A 14,207-nucleotide genomic window follows, 5' to 3' on the forward strand; every position below is an offset into this window, starting at 1 on the left:
AGCAGCACTCTTGACACAGGCTGTTACTTAAAATATTATGATAAAAGTGAACTCATACAAAAAGGACAATACTTAGCAAAAAGGAATCCTAGAAAGTTTTTTATTCTGAAGATAATTTGAATAACCTTACCCAGAAATAAAAGTTCTGTTTTGTCAGATCATATTTGTACAGACAGGTTTTTAAACCAGTAACTATACACAACATGAATAAATTTACGATTTGGAAAAAAATTAAAAGATTTCTTCTATGACAGATGATTTTGCTTTTTCATTCTTTCTCAGGCTCTGTGTAATCCAAATGCTCCAAGCGGGTGTAAGTTTTGGTAATGGTCAACAGAGTAACAGGTACTTTGTCTGATGTTTGACCAGCACTACTGGTCTAATAATACCGTAATGTTCTAAAAACCAGTAATTTCTGTTTCAAATCCCTCTTGAATTTTTATCTCCTATACATCCAATGTTGCCCTGGTTCACCTCAAAGAAAGAGTTTTGATGAAACAAAGATCACAAAATGCTTCACGAAACCAAAATGCTTTGGTTAGGAGAAAGCAGCAGCCCCGCATCTGCAAACAAGGAAGTCTAGGGAAAAAAATAATCTCTGCCTATACATGCTTGGCTAAAAGTCTCCTGACACAAATAAAAGGATCCTCCCCAACATATGGAGGAGCTGCTATGCCCTTCCGGGGATGGTCTGTAGCTATGTTCACCTCAGGCACGCCAAGGAGAGGTGAATTGTCAAATGCAATTTCAATCATTGGGTGGTTTGGTTGAGGCAGATTAGTTGTACGCAATCATGATAGATAGTTTATCCCAGCCCCAAACTGCCGCTTGGGAAATCTTGCACGCAAACGAACAGAAACTCAGTCATTATTAGTGTCAAGAAGGTACACAGAGGCAAAATTTGGTTGGCAGCCAGGCAAGATGAATCAAGGCGAAAAAGTGACCAATTGCATGTTCAAAATGGAAACTGATAGGCATGTTGTAGTTTGGAAGGATTTTAAACACCAGAAAAAGTCATACATTATTAATTATTCAGAGATAAATATTTAAAAAGTCTTGCTCTATGGAGAAATACAATTTTTAAGTCAATGTAAATTACATGTATAGTGTCCTAATTTTAGGCTTCTTTATCCCAGAAGCTTCACTATGACAGTTCAGAGCATTTCTTATTATATAACTTCAAATACTCCCATTCAGAAAGAATACTGCAAATTAGAAAATTATCTACCAAATAAACATTTTAAAAACAAGTAAAAGGTGTATTAGTTTTGCAGAATTACTTGTAAGCAAAGCAACCACTTGTGCCCCTCACAGTGGAGTATAATGTTCATATTTATCACCTTTACTTTTCCAAAGGTACCTAAATATTTAATGAACTAAACAGTGGAATCCACCTGTGTGAGCAATCACAATCCTTGGTTCTCTAAATAAATAGCAAAAAATTGCTAAAAGAGAATGTCCTCAAGTTTCATTGCCTGAAGTGATACGCTCTGACAAATCTAACAGCTCTTTCTGTGTCATTCCTAATGCACTTGTCACTCAGTATTATCCATTCTCATTAATGACAATGGGAAAGTTTATCTTGGGAACACGTTTTAAATCATCCACTCTTTACAATAGGACCATGAAATCTCTTACAAAACATGAGGCGGGAACTACTCTGACAACAAAACCCCTTCCTGGCAGCTTTACTCTTAATTCCTGTTCAAGGAATAATGTGTTTATCATACAACCATACGGAACAATATATTAGATGAAACTTGAAACAAGAATAGCTGGTTTGATTTTTCAAGATAGAAAGTGATTTAACAATATTTTTTTATGTTGGGAACATTAAATCTTTTACAAATGTAATTTTGTATGGAACCATACTTCCTCTTTTAAAAAAAAAGTGATAAACTGCTCATAACATAGTTTGAATACTAATAATGTCATAGAAACAGTGATACTGCTCACAATAAAAACAATCACTAAGGGACTATGCCTGGCTTTGTACAAATTCTACTTCATTTATAGATATTTTTACCAGAAGTCTAGACTGTATGCATAAAAATACTCCAGTAGTAAATACTCTGTTTTGATTATGACTTCTGCAAACTGATATCCCCCCTCTGTAAGTGCTATGCATTTGCAACAGATGCATTGAACTATTTACTTTACTTTGGATGCTCTTAATGTAAAAACTACAATATTCATTGCTTCCCTTTTCATCTTCTCATTTGTAAGACCACCACCACCCTTCCATAAAAGCAGCAGTTAACATAAGTTACTTTCAAACGCATCTGACCGCAATAAGTGCCGGTTTTTTGGATCAATTTGTAAAGTAACAACACAATTTCAGGATGAAAACCTGAGAAACAAAAAATAACAAAAATCAAAGAAGCTGCTAGAAAGTATTCCAGTTATTCCTATTTGTGTGAGCACAGACAACTGCACTGAATGTGCAGGACAATATTGTCCTAAAGGATGCAAATACACACCAGGGTGTGGACGAACAAAAAAGGAGAAGCAGAAGTAGAAAAGACCATGGCACAAATAGAATTTTAGTTCAGACAGAGGAAAAAGTGCTTCTTAGATAGAGATTACAGGTAATCCACTGATAAAATCCTTTCACTGTAACATTTCTACCTTAGAGCCTTTTTACTGTACTGACACAGTAAAAAGTCTCCTTTGTAGGTTTAGGGACATTTCGGTAACCTGAATCTAATTTTCACGGCTTTTTCAAAGTCATAATGCCCTTTTCAGATCAATAAAAAATCAACACAGATGCACCTTCCACCTCAAAACTGTCTTTTCCGTAACTGTGGCCTTGAAGGTTCCTAAGTACCCCATGTTTTTGTAGGACAGGCAGAACACAAAAAAGCCAGTTCTTTCCTTGTTTCCACAGGTTTTCAAAAACCATAACATAATAAGCCTGAAATTTTCAGGCTGTTGCTGAGGATTTTAGCAGGCAATAGTGACTTGTCTTCTTATTCTGCAAAAACTCACTTTATTAATAGAAGAATTAGAAATAATGTGGCTTCCCATTTAACTAATGAGAAATGAAATATCTCACCAGTAATATCAAAATGTAAAAGAAACCTAAAAAGAATAAAACTTTAACAGGGCAGTAATAAAACAAATATATTTCAATACAGGGCTATTTAAAAGTAGGTACTTTAATGATACAAATACAAAAATTAACATAATACATTTAAAGATTATATTAATTTAAGAAATGCCTCTTTAAACAACATACGAATTCCATTTAATTATAGAGCTCTTCAAAGCATCAGAAATCTCCTTTTAGTTACTTACTGAAATATCTGCACACATTCAATATTTATGCTGCCTTTCTCTCTATCCATTTTTAAACAGAATTAAAGGAGTAGCTAAAACTCTGCCAATAAAATGACAGGAAGGCTATTTTTAGTCTAGATGATGTAGACCAAGCATAAACAGCCCATGGCTATGCTACTATTGAGGATCAGATCTAAATACAAATACTAGATTTCCTTCTTATTAGTTCTTTTTTTTTTTTTTAACAGCAACGAGAATTAGAAATTACATACTGGGTTGTATCTCTTAATAAATACTCATCCTAGAAGGAGAACCATTTTCCCCTTCATTATAGCAAAAAAAATAAGCTGATGCAACTCCTGCCACACCACTTTCTGGTAGAAAAAGGTTTGTGAAAGCACATTTGAGGCAGTACAGGAAACCTGTAACCTGCCCAGAATTACAAAGCTTTGCACCAAAAGGTGAGAAGTGTTTATGGTGCTGCTTTCAGGGGCTTTAGATTGCAGACCAGAGACATATCTATCTCCAGAGACTATAGTGTTTATTGATTAAGCAATACATTACTAAGTCTTGAATAAATCAATGAGAGAAGAGATGAAACCAATGGATAACTGCACATAATAGAGAGCCCGAAAGAAAACGCTGCTCAGTTGTAACATCTGGCACCTCCAGTGGCCGGGGATGTGCTTATTCTATTAACATCACACACTGTACCCAGACGGGTACAAGCTGGGGCTACACCTACAGGCAGACTTGCCTTGGTCAGCTCTTGTTCATCTACTTGTGTGTTGGCTCATAAATAAAAGCAGCTAAGGGTGAATGTCCAAAACCTGAGCTACCCTGGACCAGTGCAATCCTTGACTGAAAACACTCACAGACCCCAAGTGTATCTGCAAACTGCACAGTTCCTCCCTGCTCCAGCTGCAAAGTCTGGAGCCAGCCCAGCTGAGGCAGGTCACTGAACAGCTCCTCACCAATCATGGGAAATGTTTTGCTCACAAACACACCAATATTCAAATGCCCAGCAGATACTGTGGGTGTATCACAGAGACTTCAGAAATCCCCTCAAGAAATCCCCTCAGCTATTCATGGCCAAATCCTCCACCTCAAACGTTCGCATGTGGGTCACACAAAGCCTGTCTTTCCCAGAAAAAGTCCGTGTACAGCGCCTTAGCAAAGATTACTAAAGATCTTCAAACTTTAACTGTTGAGCAGCAAGGTTATTTTGAGAATAGCAAGCGCTGTTTTAGATGCAAGATGAAGTGGATTTCTCCCGTGTAGCAATGCCCACATCCTCCCACTTAGAAGTAGTAAACTGGTTGGTTTTCTTTATTTTCTGCTTTTACTTTTCAACAAGACTTAAGCAGACACTACTCAAAGATTACTGGTTTAATATGAGAAAAAAACCTAAGTCCATTTAGCAACTGTTTTGTAAACCTGAACTTACGAACATCAGGGTGAATTCTTGAGTAATTTGTGCTACAATGAACTTCAAACAGGAAAAAAGTAGATGAAGAGTCCGTAGACCGTATTTCCATAAGCTTAAAAATACAGTTTTTTCAAACCTTAAATACCTGAAATGAGGCATTTAAAGTGAACGATTTCCAGCAAGTGCTACCAGCTGTTTTCAGTCAAGCAGCCTATGACCGGTATAAGTTGGCACCCAAATTTCCTTTATTTATTTATGTATTTATGGACATCAATAACAAGCTTTAATTATTGTACACTATACAATTATTGCTTACTTTCTTCAGAAGGAAGGAGGAAGCAGAACTGTTAATTGGTAATAGCGCTCATTCTGAAAGGGGCTAATATGGTGTCAGGGTTAAGCAGGCCAGAAACACCACTTTAACTGCAATAATAATAATAATATATTATAATAATGATTTTCTTCTAGGAGACAGTTTCACTTGATATTTCAAAAGCTATTGGTTTTCCACATCCAATAAGAAACTTTAAATTACATTATCTGTATGTGTAATACAGAATCCTTTGAGAACCATATGAAATATAATGAAGAAAAATCAAACTAAAAAAAAATCAAAACCACACAACTAAAACAACTGTGACAAAGAGAGCAGTAAAGACAGCATGACCAAAACCTAACTTTACTTACACCTTAGGCACTGTGGTCCTCACCCATTTTCCTTACGATAATCTACTTTTTCCACAATTCTCTTGGCCAGAAATAAAAGAATAAAATGTACTCTGGAATTTAGTTGCAAATAATACCCCATAATTTAGCCAAAGCAAAAGTAGTATTTGCACAATGATTATGGAACATTTTTTCTTCAGCTACAGTACTTTGCAGTGTATGTATATTTTTTTCCTCCTGTCCCCTTTTGGCACTTTCATTAAGTCCTTCAGACTAAGAATAATAAGACTAGTTTGCTCTCAATGAAAATAATTTAAAAACCCAAGTTCCTATATGTTAACAGTTCAATAAAGGGTAATATTTTTTGTGAAACAGTAAAATAAATAGATCAGAAAAATGGTATGGAACAATTTCTGTACAGTCGAAAAATTTAAAGAAACTATAAATTTGTGGTTTCCTTATAGATTTATGTTCATCCAAAACCATTAATATTTTCAAAAGACTGGAAATGTTAACACTTAATCTTGAATTTCCAAAGTTACAATAAAACATTTGAAATTTGTTTATTACTAGTCATGGCAAATGTTTGGCAGCATTGTTCTGTTTACCTACAAAATGCCATTTTAACTCTTTACAAGTATTAGATGGGGCTATCTTCCAGTTTCCCAGTTCAGGGAGTACTTTGAATCACTTCCTACCTGAAGATCAATAACCAAAACCATAACAAACAGTACTGAGACAAGGAGACCCAGATGGAAGCACATCTTGCACACGGACACGTGAAATCCTCCTACTCTCACTCCTTTCACTAAGAGCCCTCAACTTCAGTGAGTGTCAGTAAGGTTTGGGTACAATGTAGACCTGTGGGTGAGAAAATCTGACTTCCTCTCAGCTTTCCTTTTTATTTTCCTGCACTTACAGGGATACAGAAAAACAGAGATCTGTTTTACCATGTTTTACCATGGCCTGATAGAATTTGTAATTCTTTGTAAAATGAGAACTTTATACAACTATAAAATATCCTAAATTTATTAACACTTGTGATACTTTAAAGAGCATTTAATGGAAGTGGCACTCAGTTCCTGCTGAGAACTACAAGAAATACGGGGCTTAACTCTTTTTGCTTCTTAAAGACTCATCATCAATATCTTTCTAACTCATGCCCACAGACCTCTGTCTAAAAAATACTACTGATTCAGTGAATAATATAATCCTTGTAGAGAAAGAGTTTTTTAATCTTTATCAACCAACATTTTTACAAAAGATGTCCTTATTCTACCTGTCTTCTAATAGTTAGAAAGTGGGAATATGTCAACTACTTTACTTGTCTGGCAAATACAGGAAAAGTTGACCAATTTACTTACAGACTGAACAGGCCAAACCCTTTCATGCTGCAACACTGACCCTTAGCACAGATCCTGAGAATGAGCAGCCCATTACAATATGCACAAGTGACCTTTCATGGCATTAATGACTTTGTGGTGCATGTTCTTCCATTGCAACAACACACAGCATAAATGTTTCTAAACACCAGAATTATTTGTTTAAGTTCTGTTGAAAGAGTTCTGTTTACTAACAAGAAACTGCAGAGGGACTGTATTACAAGGGTTAAAGTTTTAAAAAATTGAATAGAACTCTCATTCAATTCAATTCAATTCAATTCCAATACAACAGTGTAACATTACCCTGTTATACAACCCATAAAACAAAACTAATTCTTAAATAAATTTCAGGATATTACAAATCTTCCTTCCCATGAAACCTAAGAGTTAACAGTATCTTCCTATATTTGCCTACAGACAAAAAATTAATAATTTAATTTACATTATACAGTAGTACACAGTAAGAAGGTGATATTTTCAAATTAAACTCTTCCACATGTGCACAAGATACGTGTCACGAAATTCCATATACTGTCTAAAATTGATCACTTGATTTCAGTCCAGTGTACCATTAAGATTCAGAGGGTTTTTCTTTTCAAATAGGAGTACTCAAAGTATTGTTTCACCTCAAGTTATTATAATTTAAAAATACTCTCCCAAAACTTTAGCTAAATTGTACTGTCACAATTTTAAACACGTATATTTATTCAAAATTGTTTGAAAGAATGTAATACATTTTTGACAGGCAGTCTTTTACAATATTGAAATCAAATCCTTGATTTCATCAAACCCTTCATATTCTGTGCCTTATTCCTGGAAGGCTCATGCCAAAATGATTTAGTTTGATTTTCTTTAACAATGGTAGGTTGGCTTGACAGCATCTGACAAAACAATTCAGTGAAGTACACCATACCAGGTAAAGAGAACCTGAACTGGCTACTAGATGAAATAATGTAAAATGGAGCTTGGTATTATGACAGAATTAGTTCTGCAGGAGAATCTTTTTTGCAGTATTATTAATTTCAGATTAAGAAAATGTTAATAATATAATTATTAGTATTATAATTATTGTCTTTTGAACTAGTTTTAAATAATGCAGTGGTAATGTCTTTATTAATATCATAGGGAAAATGGACAGGAAAAATCAATGCATAGTTGGTTTTACTGGTATAAATTTCAGCTGAATTTTGTTCCAGTGTTTTACCTCTCTCAGTTGGAAAGTTTAGTTTTATATGAAGAATTCCCTGCTTGGAGTCCCCCAGCTTGAGTGGAACATCCAGTACCAGAGTTTGCCAGGTATGATGCATCTGAGGAGAAAGAGGTTTTCCATGCAAGCCCCAGGGGTAATTGTGTTCTCAAACACATGGGGATGAGAAAATTGAAGAAATGCACTTTCTGTAACACTTCAGAAAAGTTCTGTCTCATCTCTGAACCAGGTATACCTGTGAAGTTTCATCCATGCTCCAGGCCCTGGGCAGCCAGGCAGTCACAAGTGCTGGCTTGGTAAAAGAAGGTTCCATTTTGAGGTTGTAAAGCTCTAACAGAGGGTCAAGTCTCGTAAGGGCACCAGTGCACAATCTCAAAATACAGAGTTGTTTTGTCTATATATGAAGATATATAGATCAGCATTGCAACATGCATCTTGTAGCATATATTAGCTTATTTTCCTTATTTTACTGAATGAGTGCTATAGAACTATCTCTTTACCTAAATTTATAATAAACCAGTGTTTTGCCTTTTGCCAGCTCCCAGGCTCACTGATTCTTTTTGTTAACAGTGGCCAAAAATAGTTCACTAATTCAAATGCATTTATTTACAAATTTACTCAACTTTAGAAACATCTGAGAATATAATCAAGATTAGGGTCAGCCATAATGAAGACTGCCTCGAATTCTCTTGGAAAAACCTAAAAGAAGTGATGCTCTTATTGCCACTTTCTAATTCTCACTTCAGTATAGAGGTTGGTATGGAATGGATGTGTATTTTAAATATATACTGATCCCATATGTGCTGGTGACAGGGTTGACTTGTTCCTCCAGAAGAAACAGCCTAAGACACAGTTTCTATACCTGTTCCTGACGAATAATTACTTAGGAAATGTTTGAAGGAGCCCATTTCTGGCACTCCGTGATGCTGCCATCTCCTGAGCCCCTTAGGACCAAACCTGTGCTATGTGGATACCACACTGAAGCACTGCAGACATCAGCTCTGACTTGGTCTCACCCACCTGTTTTGGTAAGTAATCCCTAACAGCGGCCTCTTGCACTTCCCTTTTGCAAATAAGAAGTTTACCACAGTGTAGTCTGTCTAACATAAGCAAAGAAAAGAGAAAGACTGAAAGGAAGACAAAGAAAGTCAGAAATATAGAGACTTCAGATGGAAGCTACCTAAGCCATATTTCCTGTTTTAAATGGCCTACATCACCATCTTAGAGAGTTTTAGTCATCTTCCAATACCAACACTGGACACATAACAGACATGAATATCTGGAGTTGCAATTATTTCTTATTTTGGCAATCATTAGTTTTCTCACAGTCTTTTACTGCTAGATGAAGACAGGATATTTTTTGAATGCCTTTGGAATCATATGTTTGTTTTTAATTCTATACAGACTCAGTTGCTGGTTTTTGTGGTTGTATTTCCTTCCAAAGACATAACCTTTTACTCTGGCAATTACCATGGGGAAAATGCAGTATAGAATGCTCCACAGTACCATACTGCATCTGCCTGGCACTGAGAAACCAGCCCCTTTCCTGACACAGGACTCCTCTAATTTCTTCCCCTCCTGTTAGGAAACACCTCTCAGAAAAGAAACTCCTAAACTTGTACTTTAAGCTCTGGAAACTTGTTTTTTACTGTGTGGTAATTCTTTATATTGTATATGACACTTGTCTTCAAACTGAGCTGGCTTCTAAAGAATTTTATCGTGGGCTGCACAGGTGTTGTAGCCATTAGAAAAAAATATTGGCTGCTGTGACTTGTATATTGACAAAAAAAAAGTATTTGCACAACAACTATTTATTAGGCAAACTATAATAAAAAAACTTGTAGGAAAAAGCTTAGTCTCTATACTTCTAATAATTGACTGTTACTTGAAGACTTACAAATTAAGCGAAACTAGGGAATTAAAAAAAACACCCTCACAAACTTTCCTATTTGCAAGCGTTTATCTGAGTGTATCAGGAGTTTTAACTTTAAATAGATGATTTCAGAGGTTTGTGTTGTCCAGACAATAACAAAGGGAGTTAATCAAATATGAATCTTCTCCAACTGTCTTGTCAAACCAGGTAATGATGTCCTGCCAGCCAAACTCAGAGGCAACATGTGAAACAAATACAAAAGTAAACAGGCCCTAAGCTGCCCAAGGGAAAGTCAGCAAGATGGCAATTTCAATCATTTGGAATAATACTAAAGCAGCCTTAGGCTTTTCTCAGAATGGAAACATGTCACTGTTACTGCAATATTTGAACAAATCAGACTGCAAAAGAAAGGAACACTTATGTAATCACAGCCATAGAACAGTGCTTTACTTGATGGTGAGGTGGAAAATAATTAAGGGAAAATGCCCTTTTGGCAAGTAATTTTAAATGTACCTAAATAAGAAAGATAAACAATGTTTCCATAGAATTTGGAGCAGTGATAAAACCAAATCTAACCACAGATTCCTTAGGTCTTGACACAGGAGGCTTTGGAACAACCAAGATAAAGTTCTATCAAAGAAAACTATGAACATAATGTTCCTACAAAATTTATCAAATGTTGATAAAAGTTACATTCAGAGCTACAACGAAAGCAAAAAGCACTTCAAGAACAATTCTGCTGAACAGTCGCACTAAGATGAACGGGTTGTCATATCATTTAACTGAGAAATCAAAAAATATTTCAAATATTTGGGGAACTTACCTAATCAGTAAACTTTCAGTATGTGTCTAGTCATGTAGCCATCTTTTAGTCAATCATCAGAAAATCAAAGGGAAATTGGCATGACTCAACCCAAACTTTAATACCGCATGATTGTGTCGTGTAAGCTTGTTTTGTGCGAGGGCTGCTGTGGTTTTAGCAGAGAGATTAACGACCGGACCTAAGCTGGCCTCCAAACCTTGCCCTGCTGATGCCTCAAGCCCTTTGAAGTCTGACCATCATACCTGGCAAAACAACAGTGGGAACTAGGCTGGTGTCAGATCTAATCAAGATCCTGCCTCAGCATAGCTAACTATGGGGTACACTAATTGGCCCAATTGCGGATTATACCTTTTGCTACAGATTCAAGACAATAATTTAGTCAAATGATGGTTTTTATCTCCTCCTAATTAAGATTCCAAAGTGGGAAGAAATAGGATTAGACAGGCTAACTTCAAAATTGTGTCCTTTAAAGTGGTATGCACATAAGATAGATCTCTGATAATACTGCATATAAGAGTATATTGCTAGTAACTAATGTGTGAAGATTTGGGAAAGCTTGATAAAGCTACTGCACCTTTTAGGATAAACATGTAAGTTTTCCTGGAAAGGCTCTGCTTCATAATTTATAAATGGACAATGAGCAGTCATAAATATTCATTAAAAAACCATCTTCATCCTGAATTTAAAAAAAAATCTCTTTAGAAAACATTTCAGTCAATCTTATTTTGACAAGAAAACACAAGGAAAACTGAAACAGTTAGACAATTCTGCAGGCTATAAAGAGGTGGAGTCCCTCCCACAAAACTGCAATCTAATAAAGAGGATTTGACATTCAAGGTTTTTCACCTGTGAGGGCCAAACTAGAAAGAGTTATTTAACTGGTGAGCAATCCAGAGATGAGAAAATCCATGTCCCATGCTCGTTTTAAACTGTAAAAAAAGAAAGGTCTAGTGATTAAAACCCTTTTTGAAGAAATTTTGCCAAAATTCACAGGTTCTGTGTTTCTAGATTTTCTTATGTAATTCGATTTTAAAGATGCATTTCAAATAGATGTCAGTATTTTTGTCCTAAATTGTGTATATAAGTATGCAGAATCTTTGCAAGACCTGTAAGGTACTCAGTATACATTTTCATTTCATACTTAAACTACATACTGAAGAAGTCCTAAACTTAGTTGTACTCTGTATAAAGCATACTGTTGCTTTTAATGCACACTGTAATGCTGCTTTATGCTTCTACCCCCAGAACCAGTGCTGACTGACTGCTGATGCATCACATCCTAACTGTAGAAACTAGAAACCCATTTTAGAAGACCTTATTCACATCCTCTCATAATTCGGTTCTCCCTTGCTCCCGTTTTCTCATTGCCCTTATTGCTCTAGTCAGCCGAGCTGAAGTCTGCTTTCCCTAACAGTATGAGGAAGAAAAACATATGTATTATAGATTAGTGAAACGTGTACAGGAAGATCACAGTAGGACAGTGATCTAACATGTTCAAAAAGGGATAGTTTGTGTCAGTTCAGCTTACAGAAAGCATATCTCTAACAAAACCTGAAGTTATCCAAAGGGGGCTGCACCCGAGCAACGAAGGGAGAAATTATACAAGTGGGTCATCTATGCATGTCTAGGGCAACAGGTTGTTTCAAGAGTTCCACTTCTCTCCTGTTTCCAGTGCCCCATGGCTAATTCAATTCTTTTTACAGAGCCTCCTGCTAAGGGTTTTCTTTCCTTCCAAGTTACATTACAGATTAGAATCTCCAATTCGTCCAACAGAAAAAATTGTATTCTGAGACAGGATTCATAGTGATGAGAAACCCCTCAAATATCCTAATTCATAGCTACAATAAATGAGAATTTACTGCGCTGTGAAATGAGGGTGCATGCCTCTCTGCACCTCTGAAAACAGTGAGAACATTTGTATTTTAAAACCAAACACAGACTATTAAGGGTTTTGTTTCTACTGTACTGCTCAACAGCAGTTGTTAAAATGCTTTAATACCTCACAATGCCTTGTTTCACTAACTGCATTCTTGGGAAAGTGACAAACATTATAAAGGAATTGTCTTTGGGAAAAAAGCCCTCCTTCATGTATTTGCCTTTAAGTGGCTTCTGAAGAGGATACCTCTAGTTGAGAAACTTCTAGCACTCACGCAGAGATGACCTGCGTGAAGAACTGGCTGTCTGATTAACTATTAACTACTCTCAATAGGATTAGATAATTAAAGACATTGATGACCATTAATTAGGAGGAGGGCACCTTAATTTGTCACTTGATAGGGCCCTTTCAATGATTTATAGGTTAGGGCTACTTGCAATTGTGAAGGGGAGGGGGCAGTGAAGAGAGAGAACCCTTAAGTTACCTTATCAAGTGGCCAGCTAAAAAGGGCAGAGGGTCAAATAAGGGCCAAAGTGGTCACTTAAGGGTGAAGTCCCAAACACCAAAGCAGTGCCAAGCCACATTGACCAGCATTTGGTGATGGAGTAAAAAATATGCTAATTTATTGGTGGCAATTCTCTCTTTTTATGGTTTCAAGCAGTTAAGACAAGTGGTCTGCTTAAGAGCTTTTCATTTGAAAAGAGATTAAACAAAATGGTTTGTCAGGGATGCTTGGCTGTTTTATGTCTTTGTTAAAAAAAATTTGCCCAGACTGTACCGATGACTATCACATCACCCTGAAAGCCATCTTCCATCTCTAAGCATTACTTGGTTAATAAATACATCAGCTCTAATTGCTTAATAGTGCTATGTTCATTTGCTCTTTAGCAAGATTAAAATGAAATACATCTTTTGTATTACTGCCTTCTATCAGGACTGTCTGCATAAAGGTCACAGAAAAAAGTTTAAATTTAGTAGGAAATTTACTTAAGGACATTAGTGTAAATGATACTGTATTTAAAATGACATAAAAGAGTGAAAGGTGATTCCAGTAATGCAAAGAAAATGGTTTCTGAATACTGATAAGGACACTTATCCCCCATACCACACACAATTTTAGGCAACATTATACATTAAAATCCCTCTACTGGAGTAATAACACGTAGCTACTTTCCCACCCACTAACACAAGTAAGAGCAAGTCATTAACATTTAATTAAATATGCTCCTGACATCCTTAGAAACATGTCACGCTTTGTTATTGAAGGTTGTGGCCTACTTTCTATGTACATTTTAAACCAAAATAAAGTATTTATAGCAGACTGATTTAGTGCAGCAAATGAGACATTTTTAATTAGAAGGCATATTACAGTATTTTATAAAACTGTTCTGAACAGCAAAACCAGAGTGAAATGAATTTACAACATCTGATGCATATTTTATGTATTTCACAAAACGAAACATAAGAGATGGGATTAGCTCCACCTTTTGGGTTCTAAATAGTGAAACAATGTTTCTCTTACCTCGATGGTGAACAGCTTCCTTTTTAATCTAAAAGCAAGGTCCTTCGTGTCTGACACATCACAGATCAAGCTATTAAGCCGAGGAATCTGATGTACATGAACCAAACCTTGTGGAAAGGAAGAGTAAAAGAGGGAAAAAAATTAAGAAAA

At 36.0% G+C, this 14,207-nt stretch overlaps 1 protein-coding gene across 6 annotated transcripts in view; it reads right to left on the minus strand.

Moving 5' to 3' along the window:
• ELP4 (elongator acetyltransferase complex subunit 4) overlaps positions 1 to 14,207 on the minus strand; it is a 136,603-nt gene that overhangs the window by 61,259 nt on the left and 61,137 nt on the right. For 4 of the 6 annotated variants that reach the window (XM_042035522.1, XM_042035516.1, XM_042035520.1 and 1 more), the window contains one exon: positions 14,058 to 14,164. In XM_042035522.1, coding sequence (XP_041891456.1) covers positions 14,058 to 14,164 — 107 coding nt within the window. Of the gene's footprint in view, positions 1 to 11,255; positions 11,336 to 11,505; positions 11,589 to 14,057; positions 14,165 to 14,207 lie in introns of those variants that run through there. The other 2 variants (XM_042035519.1, XM_042035518.1) reach the window with 2 other exon arrangements.

Source organism: Corvus kubaryi, unplaced genomic scaffold (genome assembly GCF_017639235.1).
Source record: "Corvus kubaryi isolate FWS band 111438036 unplaced genomic scaffold, C.kubaryi_AGA036_p1.0 37384, whole genome shotgun sequence".
Lineage (NCBI taxonomy): Eukaryota > Metazoa > Chordata > Aves > Passeriformes > Corvidae > Corvus > Corvus kubaryi.